The sequence below is a fragment of the Thamnophis sirtalis genome, unplaced genomic scaffold (genome assembly GCF_051295495.1).
Source record: "Thamnophis sirtalis isolate CommonGarterSnake01/CBP01778 unplaced genomic scaffold, rThaSir2_p1.2 scaffold_2, whole genome shotgun sequence".
Lineage (NCBI taxonomy): Eukaryota > Metazoa > Chordata > Lepidosauria > Squamata > Natricidae > Thamnophis > Thamnophis sirtalis.
The window spans coordinates 135547178-135573633 of NW_028261382.1; the positions used below are offsets into that span (position 1 = coordinate 135547178).

Below are 26456 nucleotides of genomic sequence, written 5' to 3' on the forward strand. Positions count from 1 at the left end.
GCTGAAAATGGGGCACGGGGAGGCTATGCCTACCCCCCGCACCCCATTTTCGCTAGGAGAGGCACAGCAGGCCAGTCCTTTGCTATTTCCAGGCTGGCCCCATAGGTCAGATCTAAGCACCCTGAGGGCCTTGAGTTTTACACATGCAGGACTTGAGTTTCACACCTCTGGTTAAGGCAGTGGTTCCCAAACTTGGCAACTTTAAGACTTGTGAACTTCAACTCCCAGAATTCTCCAGCTAGCTCTTCTGGCTGGAGAACTCTGGGAGTTGAAGTCCACAAGTCTTAAAGTTGCCAAGTTTGGGAACCACTGGGTTAAGGTATCAAACTAGAAAATGAGACACAGTTCTAGTTCCATCTTCGTCATGAGAAGCCAGCTGGGTGACCTTGGGTTAATCATTTTTTTCTCTGGCTTAGGTAGGAGGCAATGGCAACCACTTCTGAAAAACTTTTTCAAGAAAATTTTGGGGGGTTATCCAGGCAGCGTCTAAAAATGAAATGATTGAATGGAAGAAAAAAAAATATTTTTTTGCCAGTATAAATAGTAACATTATTATAGAAAATGCTGAAGGAGAAAATACATGCAGTAATTTTCATATTAATACTAATTTTGATATTTTAATGACTGATATAACCAAGTGGAACATATATTGTAATGGCAATTACTATAATTTTGAAAATTATAAATATATGACTACATTACAAATCTACTCAACTGATATATTTTAGAAAAATGATTTGATACTGAAGAGAAACAAAAAATGCTGATATTTTTCTTTATTATATTTTTGTCATTATGGTAATTTGACATATATTTAAATTTAAATACATATGTAGTGAATTGTGTATGACAAGGTAGGAATTTATCACAAGCAGGGAATTGGATATTTGAAAAAAAAATCAAACTTGTTAAATTGCATCTAAGGTAAGGTGCTGTAGTATTATTGTTACCCAACATCAACAGAACGTCTACACCTTGCAACTGTAGTCAGTTGCATTTGTCTCTGTAGTTCTTCGACATGGTATATTTCACTCTTGACCCTATTTCCAGGAGATGTACGAGTAAGAAGTCGGGCAGGATTTGAAAGAGAGAGAAGAGGTTCTCATCCATACATTGATTTCCGTATTTTTCACTGTAAGTATTTAATAGCAGTACAGTAATGAAGAATTCCATTTGTGTTTGGCTCCTGCGCGTATAGTCATACAGGTTTTATTAACTAATATTAGTAAATCACTTAATTGTGGCAAAAAAACAGGCGTGACTCACTTAACAATCATCTTAGCAGCAGAAATTCTTGACACAATTGTAGTCATAAGTTGAGGACTATTTGTATGCTGCTTTCCAAAGGGACTGTTTTATATAGAGATGTTTTTAACACTCTTGTACAGTTTTCTTTTTTTGCTGAAACTAGTTTACTTATTGGGAATACTATCCTCTATGTAGATGTCACATTACTCATGGGTCCATTTCATTCTATTATATTTGATCTAATAAACTGAAATGTCCTGAAGCTATTCGTGAATACAATTCTTTCATCTATTCACACTGGTATTAGAAAAAAGCAGGAAGTAACAATGGCTTCCTTTTTCTTTTTGTCTGAACTGTGAAATTGTAGTTGCCAGCCTTCAACAAGGTACACAATCTGTAACACCATATGGCACTGAATTAAGATTCTGGCTTAATAAGGTTGCTTGACATACTTTTCTGATTCAGGTAAATTGAGTGACCATTATCTGCATTCATCTTACTATAGTTAGAATCGTCCAAGATTGTGTTGGAATCATTGATTGAAAGTGGGTATTTAATGTCTCATTTTGATCCATTCCTTCCTTCCTCTGTCCATCTAATTGTTCCAATATTCATGTGTACTGAAGAACAGGTAGTTTAACAAGAGTTGTATTTTAATTATAAATAATAACAAGAAATGGCAAACATAATTCGTACATGAATAATTAGAGTGGGCCGTCAGCATTCAAGAACCAGGCCATGGAAATGGTGGGTGCATTTCCACTTGTGTGAGTGTGCACATACGCCATTTGTGCAAATGTTGGGCATGCATGCCTGCCACATGTGCAGATGAACTGAGTGCACACTGCACTTGCCGGGCACCTGGAACCATTCCCTCCCCCCTCCCCGTCCGCAAAGCTGGAACAGTTGGGGGACTCTGGTTTAGAGAGCAACCACTTTCAGAGCCATTGCTGAAATGTTTAAAAGACCTTTATTCACACTAGAAATAAAGAGGGTAAAGAGCCCTAAAAGAAAGAGAAGGAAATCATGCAATTGAAATACATCACAAGGAGTAAGATTTGCTTGTATTTTCTGTACCAAGTTGGAAGGTCTAAACTCCCAACTACTTATACTAGGTGCATTAATGTGAACGTTATGCTAGCTAACTGGTTATGTGAAGCTTCATTAAACTGATTCATCCCCCCCTCCCACCATAATACTGTCTATATCTAGGAAGATTGATACATTTTTTCTAGGTTTCAGATCTTTCTTATTCCTACCTTGAGAACCTGGGTGTTAAATTTAACATCCTATGTACAAAGTATGTGCTGTATTGATCTTGTGAATGATAACCACAGGACAGTATATTAAGTCATTCATCTTTACATTTCTAGTTTATTGTTAAGATGGAAAAATAAGCTTTTTCATTGTTCTTTGGCAGGAATATTGCTGTGATAGCACATTTAAATGTAGGAAGTATCTGTAGTTGATTGCTCTATTAACAAAATTTTTTAAAAAAATCAGCCCTAGAAATGCTAGTTAACTTATGAATAGCAAAAAACAGGACAGATAATGTTATTTAAAGTAATATATGCTCATATGAGCTTTCTACCTGGAATATAATTCTGTTGGTTTTATATTTTAACGGTATCTTTTGGGTTAGATTAAAATGGGCAATAAAGAACATGTAGCCATGTGACTAATATACACATTTTATACATCTACACAGAATTTTTAAATATGTAATTTGATGAACTTTAAGTATTTCAAAGATTAATACTGTTTGGAAAGTAGCTATATACCTCACCCCATAATTGTAACTTGTTAGAGCTTGTTCTGATTCCTACCATTGCTGTAGTCTTTTCTCAGTCACCACCCATATGCATGTAAATTTGTTATCAGACTGAATCCATATATACTTGTACATTGTTTGTCTCTGATAGCTCTATATTAGATTGGATTTTAGAAACTGACATAATAGCAGGGTTTAATGTGTGTGCCTTTCAGATGAAATTGTTATATCTTGAGTTTTGGAAATTACCTGAAGAATCTTGATAAGGAGTAAAACGGTAGTGTAAAGCTATACTTACCAGTATATATGCACATGTTTGAAATGAGATGGCAACCAAAGGTTTAAAACTTCTAATTTAGTTATTTTTAGTATATTAAAATAAAACCAAAATATTATGTTTTCCCTGCTCCAGTGGTGGGTTCTGGATTCCGTTACAACTGGTACGGTTGGAACGGCCCCGGCATCACCCACATGGATGCATGCGGTGTGCACATCCTTTGTACTTGCCTGCGACACTTCTGCAAGCCTCCGTGATGCTCCAGCTGCTCAGCGGAGCTTGCATAGGCGTCGTATGCACCATGCGTGTGCGTGGAAGCGCCAAAGGCTTAAAGGACAGGTAAGGAACTCGGGCAAGCGGGTGAGCCCTCTGGAGCACTGTACCGGAACAGGGAAGCTCCGGGCAAGCTCCGGTATGCCCGTACCGGAGCGTACTGCCTGTAATCCACCACTGTCCTGCGCCCTATACTTTCTCATTACCAATAACTTGACAAGGATTTCAAAAAAAAGTCTAAGGAAGATCAATATTGCTCTTAACTTCATAGTATTGCTAATCTCTGAATTCTATTAGTTTAATAGTAAATATATACCTACATATACATATGCACTTACATATAATCAGAAATTAATCCTGCTAATATTTGTGGCATTTATTCTCACTATGTAAGTGCATATAAAATTGTAGCCTAAATAGCTTAAACTATCATACCTGACTATTAATTGAAAACTGGTACTTTCAGTTCATATCATTACAAAATATATACATTATTTAAGCTTTGTGTGTTTCATGTCAAGATATAATCTGCCATGTCGTATTCTTTGTAAAATGTTTCTAAATATTAAAAAGCCAGGATGTTTTAAACTACATTCTATTGTAGTTTAATACTATTGTTTGTTAGCTGCAGAGTTGTCCATAAAAATGCTTGAGGAATAGGGTCTTATCCTACTTGAGATCCCTATTTATAGGTAGACAATTTTTTTGTGGAATTCAAATGTTCCTTATCTCTATATATTACCTCCATCCATGAGATTCTCCAATCTTCTGTTACAGATTTTTTTAAATGAAAAGGAAATTGAAAGGGATTATACATTCATTTGATATTAGCAAGTTTGAAAATTCTGATCAGACCCTTATTTAGCCCTATATTTTTATGTGAGCTAATTTACGAACCTGCCTTACTTAGAAATTGACACATAGCTCTTAAATCATAATGTAAAAACTAATACCAGTAGCTGAATGATACATATAGAATTTAAAGGAAAAAATGTATTCATTCTTTAAGTTGTGTCCAACTTTTCACAATCTCATAGATTAGGGGTGTCAAACTTGCGATGTATCATAACCTTTTCCCCTTTTGCTGAACCAGGGGTGAATGTGGCCAGTGTGTGATGCATCCAGTCCTTGGGCTGCAAGTTTGGCACCCCTGCCGTAGATCATAGAATGCCAGGCCCTCCTGCCCAAACTCAAAAGAAAAAAAACCCACATCTATATATGGATTATATGCTAGTAATTTTGGAAACTAATCTCATGTTTCTTGCACTTCAAATTCTGGCCAGGTGGTTTGGGTCTTTGGAATAAAATTTTAGTCTCACTGCTTTTACTCTCCTTTATTGTTTGCAAATTATTGGGCCAGGGGGAGTAAAGGGTTGTTGGTGGTTAGATATGGTGTTCATCATAGCATTTCTTTTTCTCCTGATGATAGCTCCATGGATATACCAGTGTACAGTAAGAACTGCTAAGGTTAAGGAACTAGTATTAGGAAGCTGAATCAATCAGAGGTAGGTTGTTCCCAGTTCAACCTGGTTTGGCCAAACCGGTAGTGGCGGTGCATGTGCAGAAGTGTTGTGCGCATGAGCACAAGCAAACCGGTAGTAAACTGGTTAACAACCCACCGCAGGAGTCAATATATTGCAGTGCTAAGATGTTGAAACAGGTTTGGGTAAAGCCAGGTTTACGTCCATCTTCAGTCACAAAAATCCACTGTGTGACCCAAGTCCAATGACTTTCTCCCATTCAGGTTACCTCAGGACAGGGATAAAATGGAGAACAATCCTTTCATAAGCTGATCCTAAAACTCAGAAGAAAGATGATACATACATATATAAATAAATACACCTGAGTGTGCTAAAACAAATGGACACTTTTCACTTCCGAAATATTTGAAATTTTAGTTTTGTCTGTATGGAGAAATGATTTTTCCATTTTCAAAAATAAACTTTTTGAAAATTATTAGTTTTTTATGTGGACTATTTTTCCCTAGTATTCCTTTTCCTTTTAACTGATATATATCAACTTGGTCAACAGTGTTCTTTTCTTGCTATCATATACTTTCTTCTCTTTCCCAAAAGAGAAGAATTGGTCAATTTGATCAGAAACACAACCTTGGAAATTCATTATTTTTATTAGTTTGGAAACCTGAATTTTCCCTTCTGTTCTGTGGATCTTTTTAAAACATGTTCTAGAATAAAAAGACATTCTAAAAGCCCAAACTGTTTTTCTCCTTATTCAGCTCATGGCTTCTTTAAAGAGGTGAATTTTTTGGGGGGAAGTGTCAGGATTTCTCTTTAAAGTGCTATTGGAAAAGGAATGTGAACTTATCTTGTGAAGATACCTGTCTTGCTTGCAATTAATGTCTTTATTTACAGGATTATGCTTTTGATATCCAAGCCACTATACAGTGTTTGATGAGTGTATTTATTTTGAGGTGTAAGAGTTTGATATATTGGATGAAAAATACCTCAATTTTTCTTAAGAATGGTAATTTTATATTTATTTTGTATTCACTTCTATTTTGCCTTTCTTTGAAAGAACTGATTGAATACAATTAAATGTGGTATAGGATAATGTATGTCATGGGGTTAAATTATTTGGCAAGAAACTTAATTCATGGAACTTAAAAATAGTACATATATTCCTCATTTAGCAACTGCCTTGTTCATCTGCAGTTACTACTGTAGTGAAAAAGTAACTTTATGACCAAGCTTTGCATTTGCAGCCTTCACAAGTCTGTAAAGCAAAGGAAAGCAGAGGTAAGATCATAAATTGCTTTGGATAGATCATAAATTTAATAAACACATTCGCTGTTTCACGTATCAATTATTTTATGACTTAGTTGTTAGTCTCAATTATAGTAGCTAAATGAGAGCTACCTCTAGTTTCCCTTCACTTCCCCCAGTTTTATTTACGAAGTCACCATTTAACATTTTATTCAGGCAACATAAGAAGATTATGGCTTTGTGAATGGCTAGTTCCTAAAAGTGTTGTGGCCCAATTTCTCATGTCTGAAAAATGCAAGAAAAATTTGGGTATTATTACTTTCATGTTGCAGAAATATCACAACAAGCTTAGTGATATCTGAAAATAAGAGCTTAAAGATCTTAAAAGCTAGATACTCTTTATTTCATTAGTATCAGGAATGTTTTTGTTTTCAAGGCTGCAGTGGGTATAAAACTCACAAATAAATTTAGGAATACAAATAGAAAATGCAAGATGTCCATTTTAGAAATAAGGGTTTTCTATGGCTGAATCTTTTTGCAGATAATAAAACTGCCAGATTACACAGGGTTATGCCTAAGTTTTATTGTGTGAATTCTAAACTATCAAGGTTGTTGGCCGAGTATGTCGTTAATGTTTGTTATTGTGTGGCCAAGCTTAAGGTTATTTTCAGAACTTAGTCTGAACCATTGTTCTTATAAGGTTTAGGATTAGTCCACTCACAGTAATTAAACAGCAATAGTTTATCCACTAAAAGCCTTGGAATGTATCCATTCACTGTAGATTTCAAGCAATAAATAGGGTTTTATACATTTATGTTAATAGCATCATTACAGTTGAATGACAATTATAGCATAAAGTGATCTAGATATCTAAATAATACTCTCTATTGCTTTGTCCTGTTTGGGATTTAAATGCTGCACCTTAAAATCCATCAAGTAAAGTTTGCTCATGAAAGACATGTTCCTGACACTTTGCTAATTAGACTGGGAGTTAAAGGCTGCTTGCATTAGTTCCTTCCTGAAAATCTGATCCATATGTACTTTGAACGGCTGGCAAGGGAATGCTGAAGAAGAGAAAATTTCCTTTCCCTAGATATAAATAGGTTATTTTACAGTCAAACCCTAACTATTCTTCATTATTCTATATTGCGTTTTCTTTTTTTAAAAATAAATGAGATGACTTATCTGATCACCAAACAAAATCAAAATAGTTAAGTCCAGATGAGAACTTTCAATCCACCAGTTCTCATCAGTCCCAGTCAGTCTGACCAGGGGTCAGCAATGATGAAAATTAACATCTGGGGGGGGGGAGGGGGCCAGAAATATATGTTTGGCTATTCTTTCTTAAATAAATATTGTCCTTATAGATTCAGCTTTTGAAGTTTTAGAAAAGGATTTTACAACTTAAATCTTACTATTTCCCTCCTGTATAGCAAATTCTGAATTTGAAGTTTCTGTGTCTGCAAGAAATATCCGAAGGTTACTGAGTTTCCAGCGGTACTTGAGATCTTCCCGTTTCTTCCGTGGTATTACTCTTCCAAATTCTTCAAACATTTTAGACGATGATTACAATGGACAAGCTAAGGTTTGTTTTTGCAGCTATCTTGTAACATTGCTCTAAAAGAAATAGTAATTTTTATTAAGGTATGCAAATAAATAAATAATTTTTGTTAACAGTTGATAATGTATCTGTTCCAGACTTGTAGAAGTGAAATTTCTGCTTATCTTCTCCCTCTGCAATTTGCCAGCTTTCATCACTTTATATAATATACATTGTAATTAAAAAAAATCTAATTAAAAACAAGTAACCATAACTAAAACACTGAAAGTCAGCACTAACAACAAGTCAATGTAATAAAATATGCATAATGCATAAACTTAGGAGAAAACTGTCCAGAAAATCATGTTTAAGTATTTTCCTGAAGACCACCAAGGATCATTGGCTTGATTGCTGTTAGGCTATTCCAAAGGACACCCTCTGCAACAAAAGCAGGACCTTCGTCTTCTAGCTGTGCCTAGAAAAGTATCCACATAAAAATAGATCTAACTAGGTGGCGCATGGAAAGCAGTAGGCAAAAGCTTTGTCCATAGTAAGGTTTAGATGAGTTTGCTTTGTTTTAGAAATAGTTGATCATTTTAATATTGGTCTACTTAGGTTTAAAAAAAAGATATTTTGCTTTCATGAAAGAAAGCTGTTGGTGTAAGAAGGCAGTTGCAATTCTGCTGATCCATTAGTGAAGAATATGATTTGTTCTAGAACTTCTCAAGTCAAAACAATGATGTGGTCTCAGACTAGGCATATTGTTGCTTTTCTGATTACTATTCCTTTCAGAATCTGTATAGATAAATAACATTGCAGTAAGAATTATTCAGATACATAGCATTTGGAAAGAAGTGGTTTTTATTCGCAAATAAAATGTTGTTTTCTTTTGCTTTTCAGTGTATGCTAGAAAAAGTTGGGAACTGGAATTTTGATATCTTCCTTTTTGACAGGCTAACAAACGGTAAGATTCCATTTGTTACTTTAATGATACTACTATAAAAACTGAGCAATTGCTGTATTTGCACTTAAACTTATTTAGATTGTTGGGCTACCAAAATAAATTGACTAATATTCTACTTCTTTCAGACATGAAATCAGGTAGCCTGGTAAGTTAAGTATTGAGCTTATAGAGTTGAAAATAAATTTTCTCTTTAAACTCATGTTGGCATTTTTCAGTTCACATGTAGGGTTGATAAGGGAGCATGTATACATGATTGTCTCCATGTCCTTGTGTGGGACAGGCTGTTGAAAAGGTGTTCATATGCACAATGGGAAAATGCTAAGAGAGTTTAAAAGCATATTCAGCTTAAAATTTATAAAATAATTTAATAGGCTGTTAAGTTAAAGGGAAGTCTAGAGAGTGTGTTCATAGCTCCAGTTATGCTTTAGCCTAATAAGTACAGGAATATCTCTCTAGGGATTTTATAGTAAGAAGTCTGTGGCTCAAGAAACTTGAAATGGCTAGTTCCTTCACTTTTTAAAATTCTGATCCCGTATTAAGGCAATCATGTATTAAGGATTGTGCAGAATGCGGTAAGGCAGAATTTAAGCTTGCATTCAGATTTACAGATGAACTACTTTGTACAAATATATTGGTTGCTTTATGCAGGATGTTCTGTATCAGTGATTTTCAAAGTTGGCAACTTTGCAACTTTAAGATGTATAGACTTCAAATTCCCATTGGCTAAAGTGATCAACCAGTAATTCAGCCAATAAACAAATTGGTATGGGTGAATTCTGAATAAGTGGTTGGAATAGATATTTTTGGAAAAGTAGCAAATATGTGTAGGGGACTTCCTGTTTTGTGGTTGGTGAATAAATAAGTAAACTCTTTAACTATTGAGAGAGGAATCAGATAGAACTTCCAATTTCATCCTTGAAGGTAATTAATAATTTATAATCATTTGTAAGCTAGACTAATTCCCCTTTTATACTTGAGATAACAGGGAAGAATATTTTTCCATCACATTTTTAATTTGTTTCAATATTTCCTAATTTTATTTTGCTAACTGGATAAAAGTCTCACATCAAATTAACTGCTAATTCACCTGGTTTAGTATTAGTGACAGGTAGTCCTTGATGTACAACAATTCACTTAGTTACAATGGCACTGAAAAATGTGATTTTTGACCTTTTTCACATAACTGTTGTAGCATTTCCACGATCATGTGATCAAAATTTAGATGCTTGACAACTGGCATGTATTTATGACGGCTGCAGTGTCATACAAACATTGTTTGCAACCTTCTGACAAGCAGTCAATGGAGAAGCTCAGTGGTGGGTTCCTACTGATTCGGCCCCGTTCGGCTGAGCCGGTAGTGGTATGGCGGCCTGGGTCGCTGGAACCAGCAACGACCCAAGCCTGCCATTTCCCTGAACCGGTTCCCCGGTCTCTTTTGCCGTCGCCGGCATGTTTCTGCGCATGCAGAACTTTCAGTCAACTGCCCATGTGCAGCAACATGTGGCATGCGTGCGGACAAAGCGACCTTCAAAACTGGCTTCCAATAGCAGAATTAATGGTGAATGCAGAAGTGAAATTGAAAATTGTGGTCACATGATTATTGTCATGGTGAGTCACTCAATGTGGTTTTTTGTCTAGCGACTGCAGCACATAACAACCGAGTTGCCCATCCCAGTTATGGTTGGTAAACAAGGGCTATCTGTAAAGGGATTGTTGAAAATTAATGGATTCTTTTTATAATACGGGGTGATAGATTTCTGAATCACTAGCTGATATGAAAGCACTAAAAATTAGAAGTCTTAATTAAAACATTGAGAACTATATTCTAGTTACAGATACAAAGAAGAAATATGTGTGTTGTATAATAGAATTGTTTAAACAGACTTGTCTACTTCCTATTAAACATGGTTTCTTTGTGTATGTATTTTTTTAGGAAACAGTTTGGTGACATTAACTTTTCACCTGTTTAATCTTCATGGACTTATAGAATACTTCCAACTAGATACAATGAAGCTGCGCAGATTTTTAGGTAAAAACTTCCTAAGTTCCAACATTCCCATTAAGTGTTTTCTTTAAATGCATTTCATTAATTTGCAGCAATCCTTTTTAATAAAATGAGAAAAATATCTATATTGTGGATTGATAACTCTGTGTGAATATTGTCCAACTTGAGAAAAGAAAAAAAAATTACCTATGAAAATAGGGAAACTAAACAAAAAAATTAGATGATTGTGTAATCCTGGATATTTCTATATAGTGATTTCCTAGGTGTGTCGCAATATATTTGGCAGATTTTAAAAGTAGTTTTTTAAAAGTAGTTTGCAAAATATTAATGAGGAATTGGAAGACCTTGTCATAGTAGTTGTTAATAATGCTGGCAAGTACCTAGATTACCTCTCTTCTGCCTTAATTGCAGAGCAATTCAAATAACTGCAGGTACATTAAGGTGACCAGCATTTTCCAGTACTGTAATATTGAAGAAGTGATTAGAAAAACAGTAAAACCCACAACTGAAGAAATTCTGGATGTTTTGTAGCACTTGTGCTAAATAGTACAAAATGAAACACTTTGCTAGAAAGCCTCTGTGGTAATGTTGCACTTAAATCTGCATATAAATGTATGTTGTATACTGGCATCCTCTGGTAAATTAGTCACTGAAAAATGCAGGATTATACAAGTCAAATAAATTACGCAAAAACTTCCTTGAGGTAGATACTGTACTGAGTGACTACATGAAACATTTGCAGCAATATGGAAACAGCTGTTTTTTTACTGCCTTCTGGGATATAGCTTGTCTTTTTGAATACGTTGAGATTTCCTGATAATCTCTTGTCTGAAGGTTTAACCATGGCTCACTGTGCTTGGTTTTGGTTAGATGCCAAGTATAGCAAAACAATACATTCGTGATTATAACAAGTTAAAAATCTGTTTTGGGCATTTATTGTCAGTATGCATTAGGGGTGGGTTCCTGCCAGTTCTAACCTCTTCTATAGAAAAGGTTCCACAAATCTACAGTGCCGTTTAGAACCGGTTCCAGCTCCCTTCCCCTGCCCGTCAGCATATCATCAAGATGAAGAGCGAGAGAAGGAATTCTGGGAGTTGAAGTCCACAAGTCTTAAAGCTGTCAAGTTTGGACACCCCTGGGGTTTTTTCCCTAAAGGATTAGGGGTGCAAGGGTCTTGTAACTTGACAGCTTTAAGACTTGCGTGCTTCAAATGCCAGAGTTTCTGAGCCAACATTTTGGTTGCTAAGCAAGAGCATTGTTAAGTGAGTTTCACCACATTTTACAAGTTGGCTACGCCTACCCGGTCACATGGCTGGCAAGCCACTCCCACAAAGCAGGCCACACCTACAGAAGAGGTTCTAAAAATCTTTGAAATCCACCACTAGTATGCAGCCCCTGAATGTGACATTATTTTCCTCTAACTCCTCTCCCCCCTCCAATGAAATGTTCTGTGGTTCATAACTTGCTGTAAGGAGAAAAAACTGCTTGCTTTTATGGGCATAAAGTCAATGGAGCAGCATTTCTAATAATCAGTATTCATTTTATCTTGGATATTATCATTTTAGATTGATATTGGCAATGCTTTTCTGAATTTTCTGCTGTTCAGTTTTATTTAGACAGTATTGGAATTTTTCATGTTTATGTCTACAACAGTCAATAGCTAGTGAGATTTAAAAACATTGCCATATTTATTACAGGCTTAGAAACATTAATATGCCAGGCAATTTCCTAATTTTTTTCCAATTTGAATTTTAAAAATGAATAGAAATCTTATTTTCTAGAGATGGCAAGCATGTTTAGAAATCTCTGAAAGTTTTAAAGGTTGCCTTCATTTGAATTTTTCTGCTAAACCATTGTTGAAGTTTATCACATTTTATATTATATCTATTGTCATTTTAATTGATATGAATCAAGAACAGAAGGGAATATTTTGGGGTTATGTCTTTCTTCTTTTCCTCCACACATTAATACTTACTTTCACTCGTAGTAATGGTTCAAGAAGATTATCACAGCCACAACCCATACCACAATGCAGTTCATGCTGCTGATGTGACTCAGGCCATGCACTGTTATTTAAACGAACCCAAGGTAAAAGAAAAAACAGTCCTGTCATTAATTATTTTAATGTATTTATAACATTTTGTAATTGCTATTACAAAAGAAATTGATGACTAGTGGCAGTAGTAACATTAAGAAAAAGATAATATAGACTTTAATTGGTTTTTTTTAAGAGCTTGTTTTATGTCATAGATTATTTTTTATATAATTTCCTGCAGATATATTGAGTATAGTGGTTGGAGTTTTTGGAGTATTTTCAGTACAAATTGGGAGGGATCCAATTGGGGAAAGTTCTTGTAATACTTTTGAAACTTAAGAATGTCGAAATCAGGATTGTATCAATTATGGGAGATTGAATATTTGTAAAGAAAAAAACTAACCAATACTTATTGTTTCAATATTACTAGCCCTAGAATTAAAAAAAAACACACCAAAGAATTCTGTGAACTAACTAAAATGCAATCAAAGTGAGAAATAACTTGATGCCATAGTTAAACTGTTGGAAATGGTAGCCACATTTTTGGGAAGTATCAGTAATAGATATTCATATGGTCATAATTTATATATTGCAGCTTTTCCAATCTCTAACTCCATGGGATATTCTGCTCAGTTTAATTGCAGCTGCCACTCATGATTTGGATCATCCAGGTGTTAATCAGCCTTTTCTTATTAAAACAAACCATTATTTAGCAACTTTATACAAGGTAAGTAGAAGATGAAGACTTCTGTCTTTTAATGGGATCTGACTAGCAGTGATTGATCAGGAAAAGAATCTTGACGCCATAGTACACAGCTTGAAGAAAATGTCAAATCAGCAGGCAGTTGCTATTAAAAAAAAAGGCAGTCCGTGTTTGGAATTATTAGGAAGGGAGCTGAAAATAGAACTGTGGATATAATGCTACCCTTAAAAATTACATTGAGGTTGCACTTGTTTTATATAATTTTGATTATTTCATCTTATGAGGTAATGTATTGTATAGTTTTAATCACTGCATCTTAAGAAAAAGTGCAAAAAAGAGCAACCAAAGTAATTAATAAGAGTCACGGTGGCACAGTGGTTAGAGTGCAGTACCGCAGGCTAATACTGCCGGCTGCCTAAAATTTGGCAGTTCATATCTCCCCAGGTTCAAGGTTGACTAAGCCTTCCCTCCTTCTGAGGTGAGTAAAATGAGGACCCAGATTGTTGGGGGCAATATGCTGACTCTGTAAACCGCTTAGAGAGTGTTGTAAAGCACTGTAAAGCAGTATATAAGTCTAAGTGCTAATGTTAGAGTAGCACAGTGCAAGAAAAAAATTACGGGCGTTCAGCGTGGAATATAAAGATGAAGGGGAGATACGATAAAAAATACATAAAATCATCATGGCATAGTTAACATGAAGAGAAAGAACATTTTCTCATTCAATGTTAGAAGCCAAGACTATATACTGAAACCAAATGCAGGGATATTGAACTGACAGAAGGAGTTTGTGACACCTATTTTTAAAACCAGCCCATTTTGATGGTTTTAAAAGGAGTCTGGATAGATTTATGGAGAAACAATATTGTCAGTAGGTATTAATACTGATGAATGTTTATTACTCTTGAATCAAGGGCAGCATGTGTTACCTACTGTTAATTGGGAGAGGGGAGGAGGTGTGTTTCATACAGTCCATGGTTGGTGATACAGAATGCTGAAGTGGATCAACTTATGAACTGATCTAATAACCTTTTTATGTTCTATTCAAAAGAATTAAAGCGTTTAATAAAGTGGGGTAAAGAATTCACGATACACTTTTTTAAAAAAAGAAATGATCATTTCTGTGGAATTTTTTTTTTTTAATCCAAGTACAAAAAATAGCGCCTGAAAGTTCTGGCACAAGGTGATAGTAGCAGATATATAATCAGTCTGGCTACTTTTAAAAAAATCCCTACTTAAATAAAATAGTCTTTATTATTATTCGAAAGTGGGCAGAGAAGATGTTTTGGTAATCCTAACGATCTTGCATCTGAACAGTTGCCTGTCTTTTCAACTATTAGCAAAACCCAGGAAAGCGTGTTTACACTGGAATAAAGCATGCTCTGGTTCTTATCTGGGCTATGGGAGAAATGCTATTCTTCAAGTTAAAAATCAGCTGAATAATTGAGTAATTGGTGACGCCAATAAAGAGAAGTCAGGAAAGAAATGTGTGGTTGATAAAAATGGCTGATTTATCCTGGAAAATTAATAGGATTGTGTTCCCTTCTTTAAAAATCAGTATAATATGTTGCTTGTTATATGTAGCTCAGGATTCAAAGAATGTATAATACCAATAATCTTTTATTTAATTTCAGAATACCTCAGTATTAGAAAATCACCACTGGCGATCTGCAGTGGGGTTATTGAGAGAGTCTGGATTATTTGCACATATGTCACTAGAAAGCAGGTATTTATCAGATTTGCAAAAAAATGTAATTTTTACAGAATGGAGAATACATTACAGAATAAATGATTTAAAATGGATAATATTGTAATAAAAGATAGTTGTACTTTTAAAAAAATGCATTATAATTCCAAATGCAATTTTACATTCCCATAAATAAGGCTAAATGCAGGTGACTTTCACAACACTCTCATTCAGAGAGTGTTCAAATTTGCATTGAATTAATGGTACTTAGGACTGAGTTCCCAAAAGTTTCAGCTGTCACAACATCCTTCTAGTCACATGATCACAGTTCAGTTCCTTTGCAACTCATTTTCAAGTACAATGTCCCATGATCATGCGACTGCCATTTGTAAATTTTAGTGCTTGCTTTGCACAAGCAGAGTCAATGGAGAAATTGGCATAAGGTCACAAATGCTTGATTATCATGTGGGATGTGCGTGGCAGTGGCAACCAAAAGTGCTGGAACTGCTGTTGCTAAATGGAGTGATCATGTGATGTTACACTTGAAACACCCAATTCCAGTCCCAATTGCTATTGTTAACAGAGGACTATCTAAGAAAAATGAATGAACAATAATTCTTGATTCATGGTACTTTCATCTATACTACCATTGTTTTTAATGATGTAGAAAGTTATAGTCTAAATATCTAGATAATTTGGATTAACTTTCCCAAACTGCATTGCTAATCCCAAACATTTGGAAGGCACCTATAGATAGACAGAACTTGATTGATCAGTAAAAATGAACAACACAAGACTGTCTCCCAATAAAAAGAATTATTAGCAACCAAAGCTTACATGTAATACAGCAAAATCTTACTACTTTAGAGAAATAGATTTACCTTGATTATTTAACAAAGAGTACAGATAAAGCTGCAAGAGTGCCCTGGAAATTTAAATAAAAGAGAGGTAATCAAGTGGTGGCATATATTCCTGTAGAACAGGCAATGTAGAAGAACCTGGGCTGTGGTTTCTGTGGCACACATCACAATGGCAGTATCCGGTTTCCTATATTTTTCTTCAAAGACTGTGTGTGTGTGTGTGTGTGTGTGTGTGTGTGTGTGTGTGTGTGTGTGTGTGGTGAGGGTGGGCTTGAATGCACCTAAGGATCTGAGTTACATTTTTTAATTACTAAATTTAAATTCCATGTTTTCCAAACATAGCAAATTTATAATCAGTGTTGAGCTGAATATTGTGTAATGATTCATGTTTGCATTTACCTACTAATTATTGCTTTGGATTTTTTTCCTATTATCTCCAATTTCAGGCAGCTGATGGAAAGCCAAATAGGAGCATTGATTCTCGCCACTGATATTAGCCGTCAGAATGAATATCTATCCCTGTTTCGTACCCATTTGGACAAAGAAGACTTATGCTTATTAGAGGAAGATCATCGGCATCTTGTCCTTCAGGTAATTTGCATGAATCTTAGATGGAAAAGAAATTATGGTAAACAGTATTCTTGTAATATATGGTTTGAAAAAGTCCTGATTCTTTACTTAAAGTTTTTATAAAAATACAGTTTCCTGGGGCTGAAAGTTAAGGTCTCCTATTTGTTCCTATTGCAAATGTAATACAACCAGGGACGTGCAGTCACTAGAGGCAAGGGAGGCGGGGCCTCACCAGTCTCCTGAGGGAAAGGAAAGAATTTTAAATAATTTTTAAAAAATAATTAAAGCTAGGTAGTTGCTACCAGATTTCAAGTCACAGTGGCTTGGTGTCTGCTCTCAGTGTTAACTATAGGAGGAGGCCAGAGAACTCGGGGCCTCCTTTGCATAAGGAATTTTTCGCTTTTTAAAAGTTAAGAAAGGGTTAAAAAGCAAAAACTTTCATATGCAAAGGAGGCACTGATTCTCCTGCCTCCTGATTGGGGAGCAGCGAATCATGCCTTATGAGCAGGCTTACATTGAGCATGCTTATGTTGGGCGGACAAGAGGAGAGTTGAGAGAGTTTCCACAGCTGGAAAAGGTATGTGGATCGGATGGAGGGAGGGGGGGGAAATTCAAATTTATTGTAATTTAATTTGTAATTTTTTTATTGTGAGGAGTGTGTGTGTGTGTGTTTCTTCACAGCGGTGGAGTCGGTGGAGGCGGGGGTCAAGGTAGCGGAGCGCGGAGGCGGCAGGGACGTTCTCGCCGCTGTGTCACAACAGGCCAGGCATCTCGTGTTTATGTCCGCCATAAACGCGAGACACCTGGCCTGTTGGACACAGTGGTGGCGGGAGGAGGAATGGGCTGGGTGGGCTGGCTGGCTGGGGAGGGGGGAGCCCTTTAAAGCCCTGCTGCCGCGTCTTCCCAGCAAGACTTCCTTTCGGTTCGCGGTTTCCCTTGCCTGCCTTAACCAAAGCTTGGCGCCCTGCCTCTGCTTTCGCTCTCCCTCCCTCAGCTGTGCAGCAGTGTCGGCGGCAGCTCTCAGCTTACGGCAGCAGCGTCGCACAGGCTGTGGAAGGAGGAGGAGGAGGAGGGAACCAAAGAGAGGCTTTTACTGGGCCTGCGCCCCACAGCCAGGACTGTCCTTGCACCTCAAGCCACGTTTCTTCCTGCAAAGCCCTTCGGGCAACCCGAGAGTTCTGCCTGACGCCCGAAGGGCTTTGCAGGAAGAAACGCGGCTTGAGGCGCAAGGACGGTCCTGGTTGTGGGGCGCAGGCCCAGTAAAAGCCTCTCTTTGGTTGGATGGATTTGCCTGGCTGGCTTTTTTCTTGAGACAGAGGACGGGAATCACCCCGAAGGGGGCTCCTCCACCCGCCTCCTCCCCTCTCCCTCTCCTCCAAGTCCCCCCCATCTTCTGCCCCATAATGTTGGGCTCCTTCAGCCAGGGGGCGAGGGGTGCTGGGGACAGCTCCACCCGCGATGAACGCCTTCAAAGAGCCTTCGCTGGATGGCTTGGATCTCTCGCTGACTCTCCATGAAAGCACTGAGATAGAAACAGCCCTCCTGAGCGGTAGGGAGATGGGGTAGGGGCGCCTCACCCTCTCCTGGGGAGCCCTGGCCGGGGAAGAACCACCCTCCTCTGGCCCTGGGAGCATCAGGTCAGGAGGTTCCTCCAATGGGTCTCCCCCCCTCCTCCGCCCCCGACCGACTTCCTTTTCTGGGCTTTTTGCAAATGAGCGCCAGACGGAGCCGAATCTCTCTCTCTCTGTGTATGTGTGTATGTGATCGCAGGTTGCCCAATCCAGTTCCTCCCTCCGTAGTTTTGAACCGGGGAGGAACAGGATTGGGCAACACGAGAGCTCCGCCTGACGCCCGAAGGGCTTTGCAGGAAGAAATGCAGCTTGAGGCTCTCTTTGGTTCCCTCCTTCTCCTTCCACAGCCTGCATGACGCTGCCGCCGTAGGCCGAGAGCTGCCGCCGACGCTGCTGCACAGCTGAGGGAGGGAGAGCGAAAGCAGAGGCAGGGCGCCAAGCTTTAGTTAAGGCAGGCAAGGGAAACCACGAGCCGAAAGGAAGTCTTGCTGGGAAGACACGGCAGCAGGGCTTTAAAGGGCTCCCCTCTCCCCAGCCAGCCAGCCCAGCCAGCCCATTCCTCTCCCCGCCACCACTGTGTCCAACAGGCCAAGTTGCTGGGAGGAGAAAGTTTGGGCTGCAGAGCAGAATTTGAACTGCCGAGTGATGTGCGGTGAGCTTCATGGCCGGTGAGGGTCCCGCTCTATGGTGGACGCGGCGCCGGGGCTTCGGCGGGGCTTTCAAGCTTGCCTCACCGGCCATGAAGCTCACCGCATGTCACTGAATACAACAGTATATGTTTTCCTTTTCTGGCAGAACCATTTGATAGAAAGTGATATCACCTCAATTTCTTGAATGTTCTGAAATTATTAGGCAGATATCAGAAGGAATCTATATTTTTCAAAATAAAAAATGTTGCGATAAGAATTTTTTAAAAAAGCTTTAACCTTTTTAAAGTAAAATATTGTAGGAACAAACCAAAGCCTTTTCAGTTTTAATGATTTAGCTTAGGTTCAGCTGGGAAGCAGCTACATAGAATCAGAGATCTTGCACAGTTCCTGTTCTGAATTTAATGCTTTTTGCTACAGAAATTGGTTTGGACTTGTACATTTTTTGAACTTGTAAAGGCAAAATAATTTAATTATAAGTTAACAGGCAAGATGGCTGCCTCTTTTTTCTTTCAAATAATATAATTATTACATGATGGCAACATCTGACATTTCAGGTAAGACAATTCAATCAGGTGATATGATTGGTCTCAAAAATGAAGCCTTAAAAGGGTACAATATTTAAAATATTTTAGGGATTGCTATGTTTTATCAAAATAATAAACTAATTTATTATCAGAAGTAATGAAGGTCGATTGAACTGTACTAATGAATGATAATCACTCTCATTTATACTATCATCCCCCCCCCTGTTTTCACATTTCTTTTATTTCCTTTAGTTTCTTAATTTACAATCTTTGGTTCATTTTATCCCATCCTCTCCCAGAAATTATGTGCCATTGAAATAATGGAACACTGTGTTCCGTTTTAATTACAGGAAGTTCTATTTCAATGTTTCCTATGTCCATTTTTATTGCAAATAGAATTTCATAGAATTCTATGGAAGGATAGCATTATATCAATTCTCTGCAAAGGATAATATATAAAGTCTCCCTGATGCTTAATTAATAATAATTAAAATGATAGTTATTTAAAACTTGCTGTAAGATGACTTAAGTTATATAATTTTAAGAAGTATGAATATTTCAATAATATTTCATTGTTACCTTGATGTTGCACTAATTTCTGCCTTTCATCTTGGATGGATTTCCTTCTCATGTATATATTTGCCATACTCAAATGTAGTTAAATTCAAACTTTATTGTCATTGTACGTGTATACACAATTTACACATACAACGAAATTCATATAACACCCAGAGACCAGGCCCAACACACATAACAATCCCAAACACACCCCCACCCACCAAAAAAAAATTCCCTGCCCCTAAACCACCCAAGCATCCACACAACAGACCAAGTAGTGCTGTTCAATATGTACACTTCATTTAACTCTATGTACCTTATTGATCTAATTATTCATTATCATTTACTTTATCTTTTACTGTTATCTTGATTTTAGGATATTACATGGTAACTGTAATTTAACTGTAATTTAAGACAAACTAGAACTAAATAATGTGTTTATTTGTTTGCTAGATGGCATTGAAATGTGCTGATATTTGTAATCCCTGTCGGACCTGGGAGCTAAGCAAACAGTGGAGTGAAAAAGTAACTGAAGAATTTTTCAATCAAGGCAAGTAATGAGAAGTGAAGAATTATTACCATAGATTGTGAAACACTGATGGCTGTGGTGATTGCAAATCAACCTAAGCTATTTGCAAGAGTTTCTATAAAGTTGGAATGGTTTCATTAAATTACTGTTGCTGGGATAATAAATCACTATTTTTCTAGATCTTTTTTTATTTATTGTTTGGTTATCTCCCATCAGGTCTTTTTCAATCCTAGTGACCATACGTATAGATTTTCCAATCATTCTTTCAAGTCTCCCAATGATGCATTCATTATCATTGTAACTGACAACATCCACCTTGCTGCTAGTCATCCTATTCTTCTCTTTCCTTCTGTCTTTCCTAGCATTAGAGTGTTTTCCAGATAGCTGGATCTTCCATATTGTGTCTAGAGGAGGGTAATTTCAGTTATTTGTTCTTCAAGTCAGAATTGTGGGTTGATTTGTTTGATGATCTATTGATTTGTTTTCTATGATATTCTCAGGAGTTTTCTTCAACACCTAAGTTCAAAGATGTCAATGTTCTTTCTATCCCGTTATTTTTAAAATGCCAACTTTTGCTTCCATAGCGTGTCATAGGGAATATCATGAGTTGCGTGATTCTGATCATTAGAGATATAGAGATTTCGTGGCATTTGAATTTCTTTTCCAAGGCTGGTGCTATCCCTATTTCAATATCTTTATTCTCTGTTCCAAAGCTGAGCTAGCTGTTACCATTAGTTTGGTATTCTTTATATTTAATTTCAGACCATTTTTTTCACTGTCTTCTTTTACCTTTAATATTGAGGCTTGCAAATCCCTTGCATTTTGGGGTATTAGGTTAATGCCATCAGTATAATGTATGTTACATCATGACGCTTCTATATGATCTGTCCTGCATAATCATGAAAACCATTAATCATTAGTTTAGTTTTTCTATTTTATGCAAAAAGTCTCTAAGGGTTTTTCACTCAACAATAAACATTATGTTTTCTCTCTGAAGAAAGAAGTCACTTTAGCTATCTTGGCAAGTTTCATGTTCATCAATTATTCTGAGTTGTGGACAATGCAAAATTGCACATAAAATAATCTCACTGCAGTTATCATATACACAAATAGAATCTGATGATTCTTTTGCAATTGTTTATCCATCACCCCCAACAGAAAGGCTTGGACTCAATATTATATTAATCTCTTGGAAAAATTTCCTTTCTTTAGAATTTCCTTTATTTTCTTCAGATAGAAGTCATTCCTTTTATACAAAGTTGGAATAGAATTGATGAAATGCTTTTTGTTAGGCTTTTTTGTATTAGTGATATCCACTAATTCAGTATCTTCCTCTTGTAGTTTCAAAATCATTTTCTTCTCTCTTTTTTCATAATTTATATGTCTGGTTTCCCTGGTTCGTTTGCAAACTCATGTTTTTCCTTTACTTAATTCATTTTATTTCAATTTTTCTTATGTTAATATAGATAATTGTCATTGTAAAAGCTTAATTTGTTGCAAAATACTTACCTTTTCTGGAAATTTCTTCATTTCTTCTGTTTATCTCATCCAAAATTGCTTCTGTTTTGACTCCTTTTGAATTCATTATTATGTTCTCTAAAATAACCTCTAATAAAATATTTATTTGGGTCATAAACCATTCTTAAATTAGTACCTTTATTGAAATTATTTACAACTGTCCACCATTGTTTCTTTCTGTGGTACATTTCACTTATAGGTAGTCCTCAATTTAGGACTATTTACTTAATGACAATTTGAATTAACGATAGCCTCTGAAAAGATAGAAATTTTGGTTGTAAGTTGGTTATCTGTAGTCTCCATCTAAAAGAACTAGATTTTGTTTTATAAACCAACCTCACAGGATTATGAGTCAAAGGATTTTTAGTAGTATCTCTACTTTAGAAAACTTAGTGGCCAAATTCTTTGAAATCCAAATCATGCATAGGAACTCATTATTACCTCAAATTTTATGTGGTACTTTCCTTGGAAAATAGTGATTTTTCTTTATCCAGTTTGGCTATCAAAATAACATGTACAAATAGGTCATGTATCTCCCCCCCTCCCCCATTATATTAGATAGCACGAGATGTTCATGCATATGACTGGAGAGTGTTGCTTTCTGTTTTCATGGAAAAATATTTTTGTAATAAATTGTAAGTTTATTTTAAGAGTACACACAGCAGTATCTGTGTATCCTCCTAAACGCTCCAAAATCTTTCAGCTAATTTTTTGGTAAGTATGGGTCTGGGGTTCCATGGACTTTATCTAGCTGATAGGGCTAAATTTATAATAACAGTTGTATTAGGTGTAGTATACAGGTAGTCTTTGGGTTACAACTACTTGTCCAGTGACTGTTCAAAGTTACAGTGGCACTCAGTGAGGGTACTTATGACTGGTCCTCAAAGCTCCAGCTGTTGCAGCATAATGAAACATTGAGCACTGAACAGCTGGTTTCACTTTCACAGTAGAACTTTGTTTTCTTCACTTCATTCATTGCTTTCAGTTGCTCATTCTGCGCTGTAAGTCCCCAAGTGTCTGCTGTAGATTTTGGAGGTGTGGGAAAAATATTTTGTGACATATTGTGGATAATAGATGATTAAAACAATATTCTGTTATAGGAGACATTGAGAAAAAATACTGCTTAGGTGTGAGTCCACTATGTGATCGACAGACAGAAACAGTTGCCAACATCCAGATTGGTAATTACTGATTTATGTGGAAAATAGTCATAATTTTTATTAATATATAATACGGATCTAGAAATGAATTGTCTGAATAATTTAAAAACAAGTTTTTTTTTCTTTTATTGTAGTGTATTTAATGTTCCTTGAATTATGCTCATTGACTTTAAAGTTTCTGTGGTCATGAAACAGGATTTCTTTTATCTATCCCTTATAATTTGCCTGAAATACTGTTAAATTGCTTTTTGAGCTTAAAATTTCAGTCTAATTTTGATTTGATACATATTTATAGTAGTTTTAAATTTATAACTGAGAAAATAAGACTTTACAATAACAGCTCAGCCAAATTTAAACCAATTTCTTTATTAATACTTTACATTTGTTTTAGAAATGAAATATTTTTATTAATTTTTCCCCTAATACAAAATACAAATAGAAATAAAGACATTGGATAAAAGGGTGGGAAAGGGAAAAGAAATGTTTCGATAGGTTTGCATGCTCCATTCTGATCTTCATGGTTTAAATTAATCATAATATGTGTTTGGTGGCCAACTTCAATATACTATGATACATACTACAGTTATATTTAGATTTCAGCCATAAATTGGAAACTCTTTTCTAGTTACATAGTTCAAGAATGACTGTTATTTGCAATTAATATTTGTCTATCTCAATCATGATGACTTTGATCTTGTGCTAGATCTTTGGGAAGAGCCTTCTGCTCTGCTCAAGGCTCTGCTTTAGTCTAAATATTGGGTGCACCTATTGATCTGAATGCATGTAATCTGTGGCCAGTTTGTACAGTATGGCATGTTGTAAAGTAAAACTAATTCCATAGAAAGAATGATAAAACTGTTTCTCAAGAACTATGTCATTATATTTACAAATTTATTTTATTCACCATATACATTTCATTTGCTCAGTAATATGCAGATGCTGTGCAGTACAATAAAAACCATGAAATACTGAACAATTCTTAAAATGTACAGTGTTGTGGAGTAGGGTTTTTTGATATTCAAGTGATAACTTCTTTTTTCTTTCTAGGTTTCATGACCTATTTGGTGGAACCATTATTTGCAGAATGGGCTCGTTTTTCAAACACCAAGTTGTCTCAAACTATGCTTGGCCACATGGGACTGAATAAAGCTAGTTGGAAAGGTATTCAGAGAGAACAATCTAGCAGCGGTGATGATACTGATGCTGCATGTGAGGAAACAGACTCTGATGTAGTACCTCAGGAACATCAATTATCCTGACCTCAGGATCTGCTTAACAAACTGCTCTTCCTTGGTACCTACAGACCAGTGTTGGAGGATAAATTCTGTCTTGACTGCCAAGGTTTCAGTGTAAACAATGCCAGCATTATTTATTTCCAATTGTTTCCTTTGAGAAATCATTTGAAACTGGTTTTCAGTTACAAGACCTGAATACAGAGCAATATGCATATGCCTCGGTTGGCTTCTGCATGGAACCTTGAATATGCAACCCTGGGAAAGAATACAAGTCTTGACAGGGAAAGTTCAAGATTTGTTATGTGCCACATTATTTGGTTTTTTAAAAAGGAGATTTGACATAAGGCCTTCAAAACTGCTACATGACATGGATGATTCTCTCTTCCTGGAATTTAGCAGGACTCCATTCTATCCTTGTCCAAAATGTGGAAATGTGAAGTGCCCATACTTGGCTGCCTTGGGCAAGAACTGATGTTTACACACAGACTTTGAAACTGTAGATTCAAAAATAACCTTTCTGCATGGCTGTGAAAGAACCACTGTTTTTTTTTTAAATTATCAAATCTGAAACTGCAGCTCATGTTTCTCTTAGTAAGAGAAGTCCGCCGTGGGTTACAAATTTGGCTGTGCATTAGGAATGGAACATTTAACATAAAGCACAGCCATGTTTTATTCCAGAGTATTGGAATGCAATATAGCAAGCAGAAATACTTCTGAATTTGGGGAAGGGAGGTGGGATGGAGGAGAGGATGATCTTCAAATTATGTTAAGATTCTATGGTGAAAACATTTGCATGTTGTTTTTGCTATTGTACACTTGAACTGCACATGCAACAAAAAAGGTGGAATGACTACCAGAAACAGCTCAGGGTATTGCCAGTCTGAAATAAAGTGGGATGGAAAGCATGTCCTTCATAACAAGGGTACAAAATGCCCCTTACGCTGCAGAGTGAGTGTGTGTGTGTGTGTGAATGTGAGACTGAATGAGTGAGTGAGAGAGACAGAGAGAATATGAGTGCTTGGGATTGGGAAAAAGGGAAAATGGAAAGGAGTCAAAAGGCATTTTTTAATTTATTCTTTTTAGAATGTGATATTTTCATGAGCAGCCATGGGGGGAGGGGAACTGATAGGTTGTTACAGCTGCCTTAAACTATGCACAAAGCTAAGTGACCAAATTTTGTTGATTGAAAAAGTGCATTGTTTACTTATTCCCTCCCTCTACTGAAATGTTACCCATCCTGGGTTTTTTTGATGTGAAAAGAAGAAATGTTTTTAAGGACAAATTTTAAGGACTAATTTTTAATCTTCAAGCATTCCTTTTTTTGTAAGTTTTAAGTTTCAAGTACTGTAAGCACAACTGTAATCTATTTTGAGAAACTGGTGCTTTAATTTTGTTCATTTGTATTTTCCTTGTTTTTACTGTAAAGACTGTTTTGTTCTGTTTACAATTTGCAACAGCCATTTTTGGGAGAGAGCTTCAGTGTAAAGCCATTTCTTAAAGGCTTTGCCATCCTCATGTTAATGTGCCTGTTGCTGTTAATCTTTGATTAATAATAAAAACTTTTCACATTATCTGGAGTCTAGTTTGAAAGGTGCAGAAATAATCAAGATCACATTAATCAGAAAATTTCTTTCTTAGTGGCTTTGGACTCTTAAGAGCTTCTTGTTTTGTAGATGTTTTCTTTGTGGTGCCTACACAGCAAATATGCAGCACTTGAACCAAACTGTTCAAGGAAAATCTTTAGTGGGAAGCATATCCTAGGGCCCAAATTCCTAGGTGTGGGTTCAGTTATCACTTCAGTCTCTTTTCCACTACAGAATCTGTGCCAGAAGCCTTTTCTCTTATCAACTCAGGTACACTATAGGTGTTTCAGGGATAGGAATATGAGGGGAAGATCCGGTTCTATGCCATCATTAGCCATGAAAGCTTACTAGGTGATTTTGGGACAGTCATCTTCATCAGCCCAAACTTTGAGGATTGCTGTTATGGAAAACTAAGAAGCCTTGTATTGCAACAAGTCATAACCCTATAAAAACCTACCAGTAGTTTGTCTTGAGG

The 26456-nt window shown here is 36.4% G+C and overlaps 1 protein-coding gene across 2 annotated transcripts in view; it reads left to right on the forward strand.

Moving 5' to 3' along the window:
• PDE7A (phosphodiesterase 7A) overlaps positions 1-25637 on the forward strand; it is a 42208-nt gene extending 16571 nt beyond the window's left edge. The window contains exons 3-13 of one of the 2 annotated variants that reach the window (XM_014056222.2): positions 1051-1134; positions 7726-7877; positions 8733-8796; positions 10730-10825; positions 12789-12889; positions 13432-13563; positions 15171-15262; positions 16530-16674; positions 20410-20506; positions 23104-23184; positions 24211-25637. In XM_014056222.2, coding sequence (XP_013911697.2) covers positions 1051-1134; positions 7726-7877; positions 8733-8796; positions 10730-10825; positions 12789-12889; positions 13432-13563; positions 15171-15262; positions 16530-16674; positions 20410-20506; positions 23104-23184; positions 24211-24422 — 1256 coding nt within the window. In that variant the 3' untranslated portion in view covers positions 24423-25637. The remainder of the gene's footprint in view (positions 1-1050; positions 1135-7725; positions 7878-8732; positions 8797-10729; positions 10826-12788; positions 12890-13431; positions 13564-15170; positions 15263-16529; positions 16675-20409; positions 20507-23103; positions 23185-24210) is intronic. The other variant, XM_014056223.2, reaches the window with a different exon arrangement.
• Positions 25638-26456: the final 819 nt, after the last annotated feature.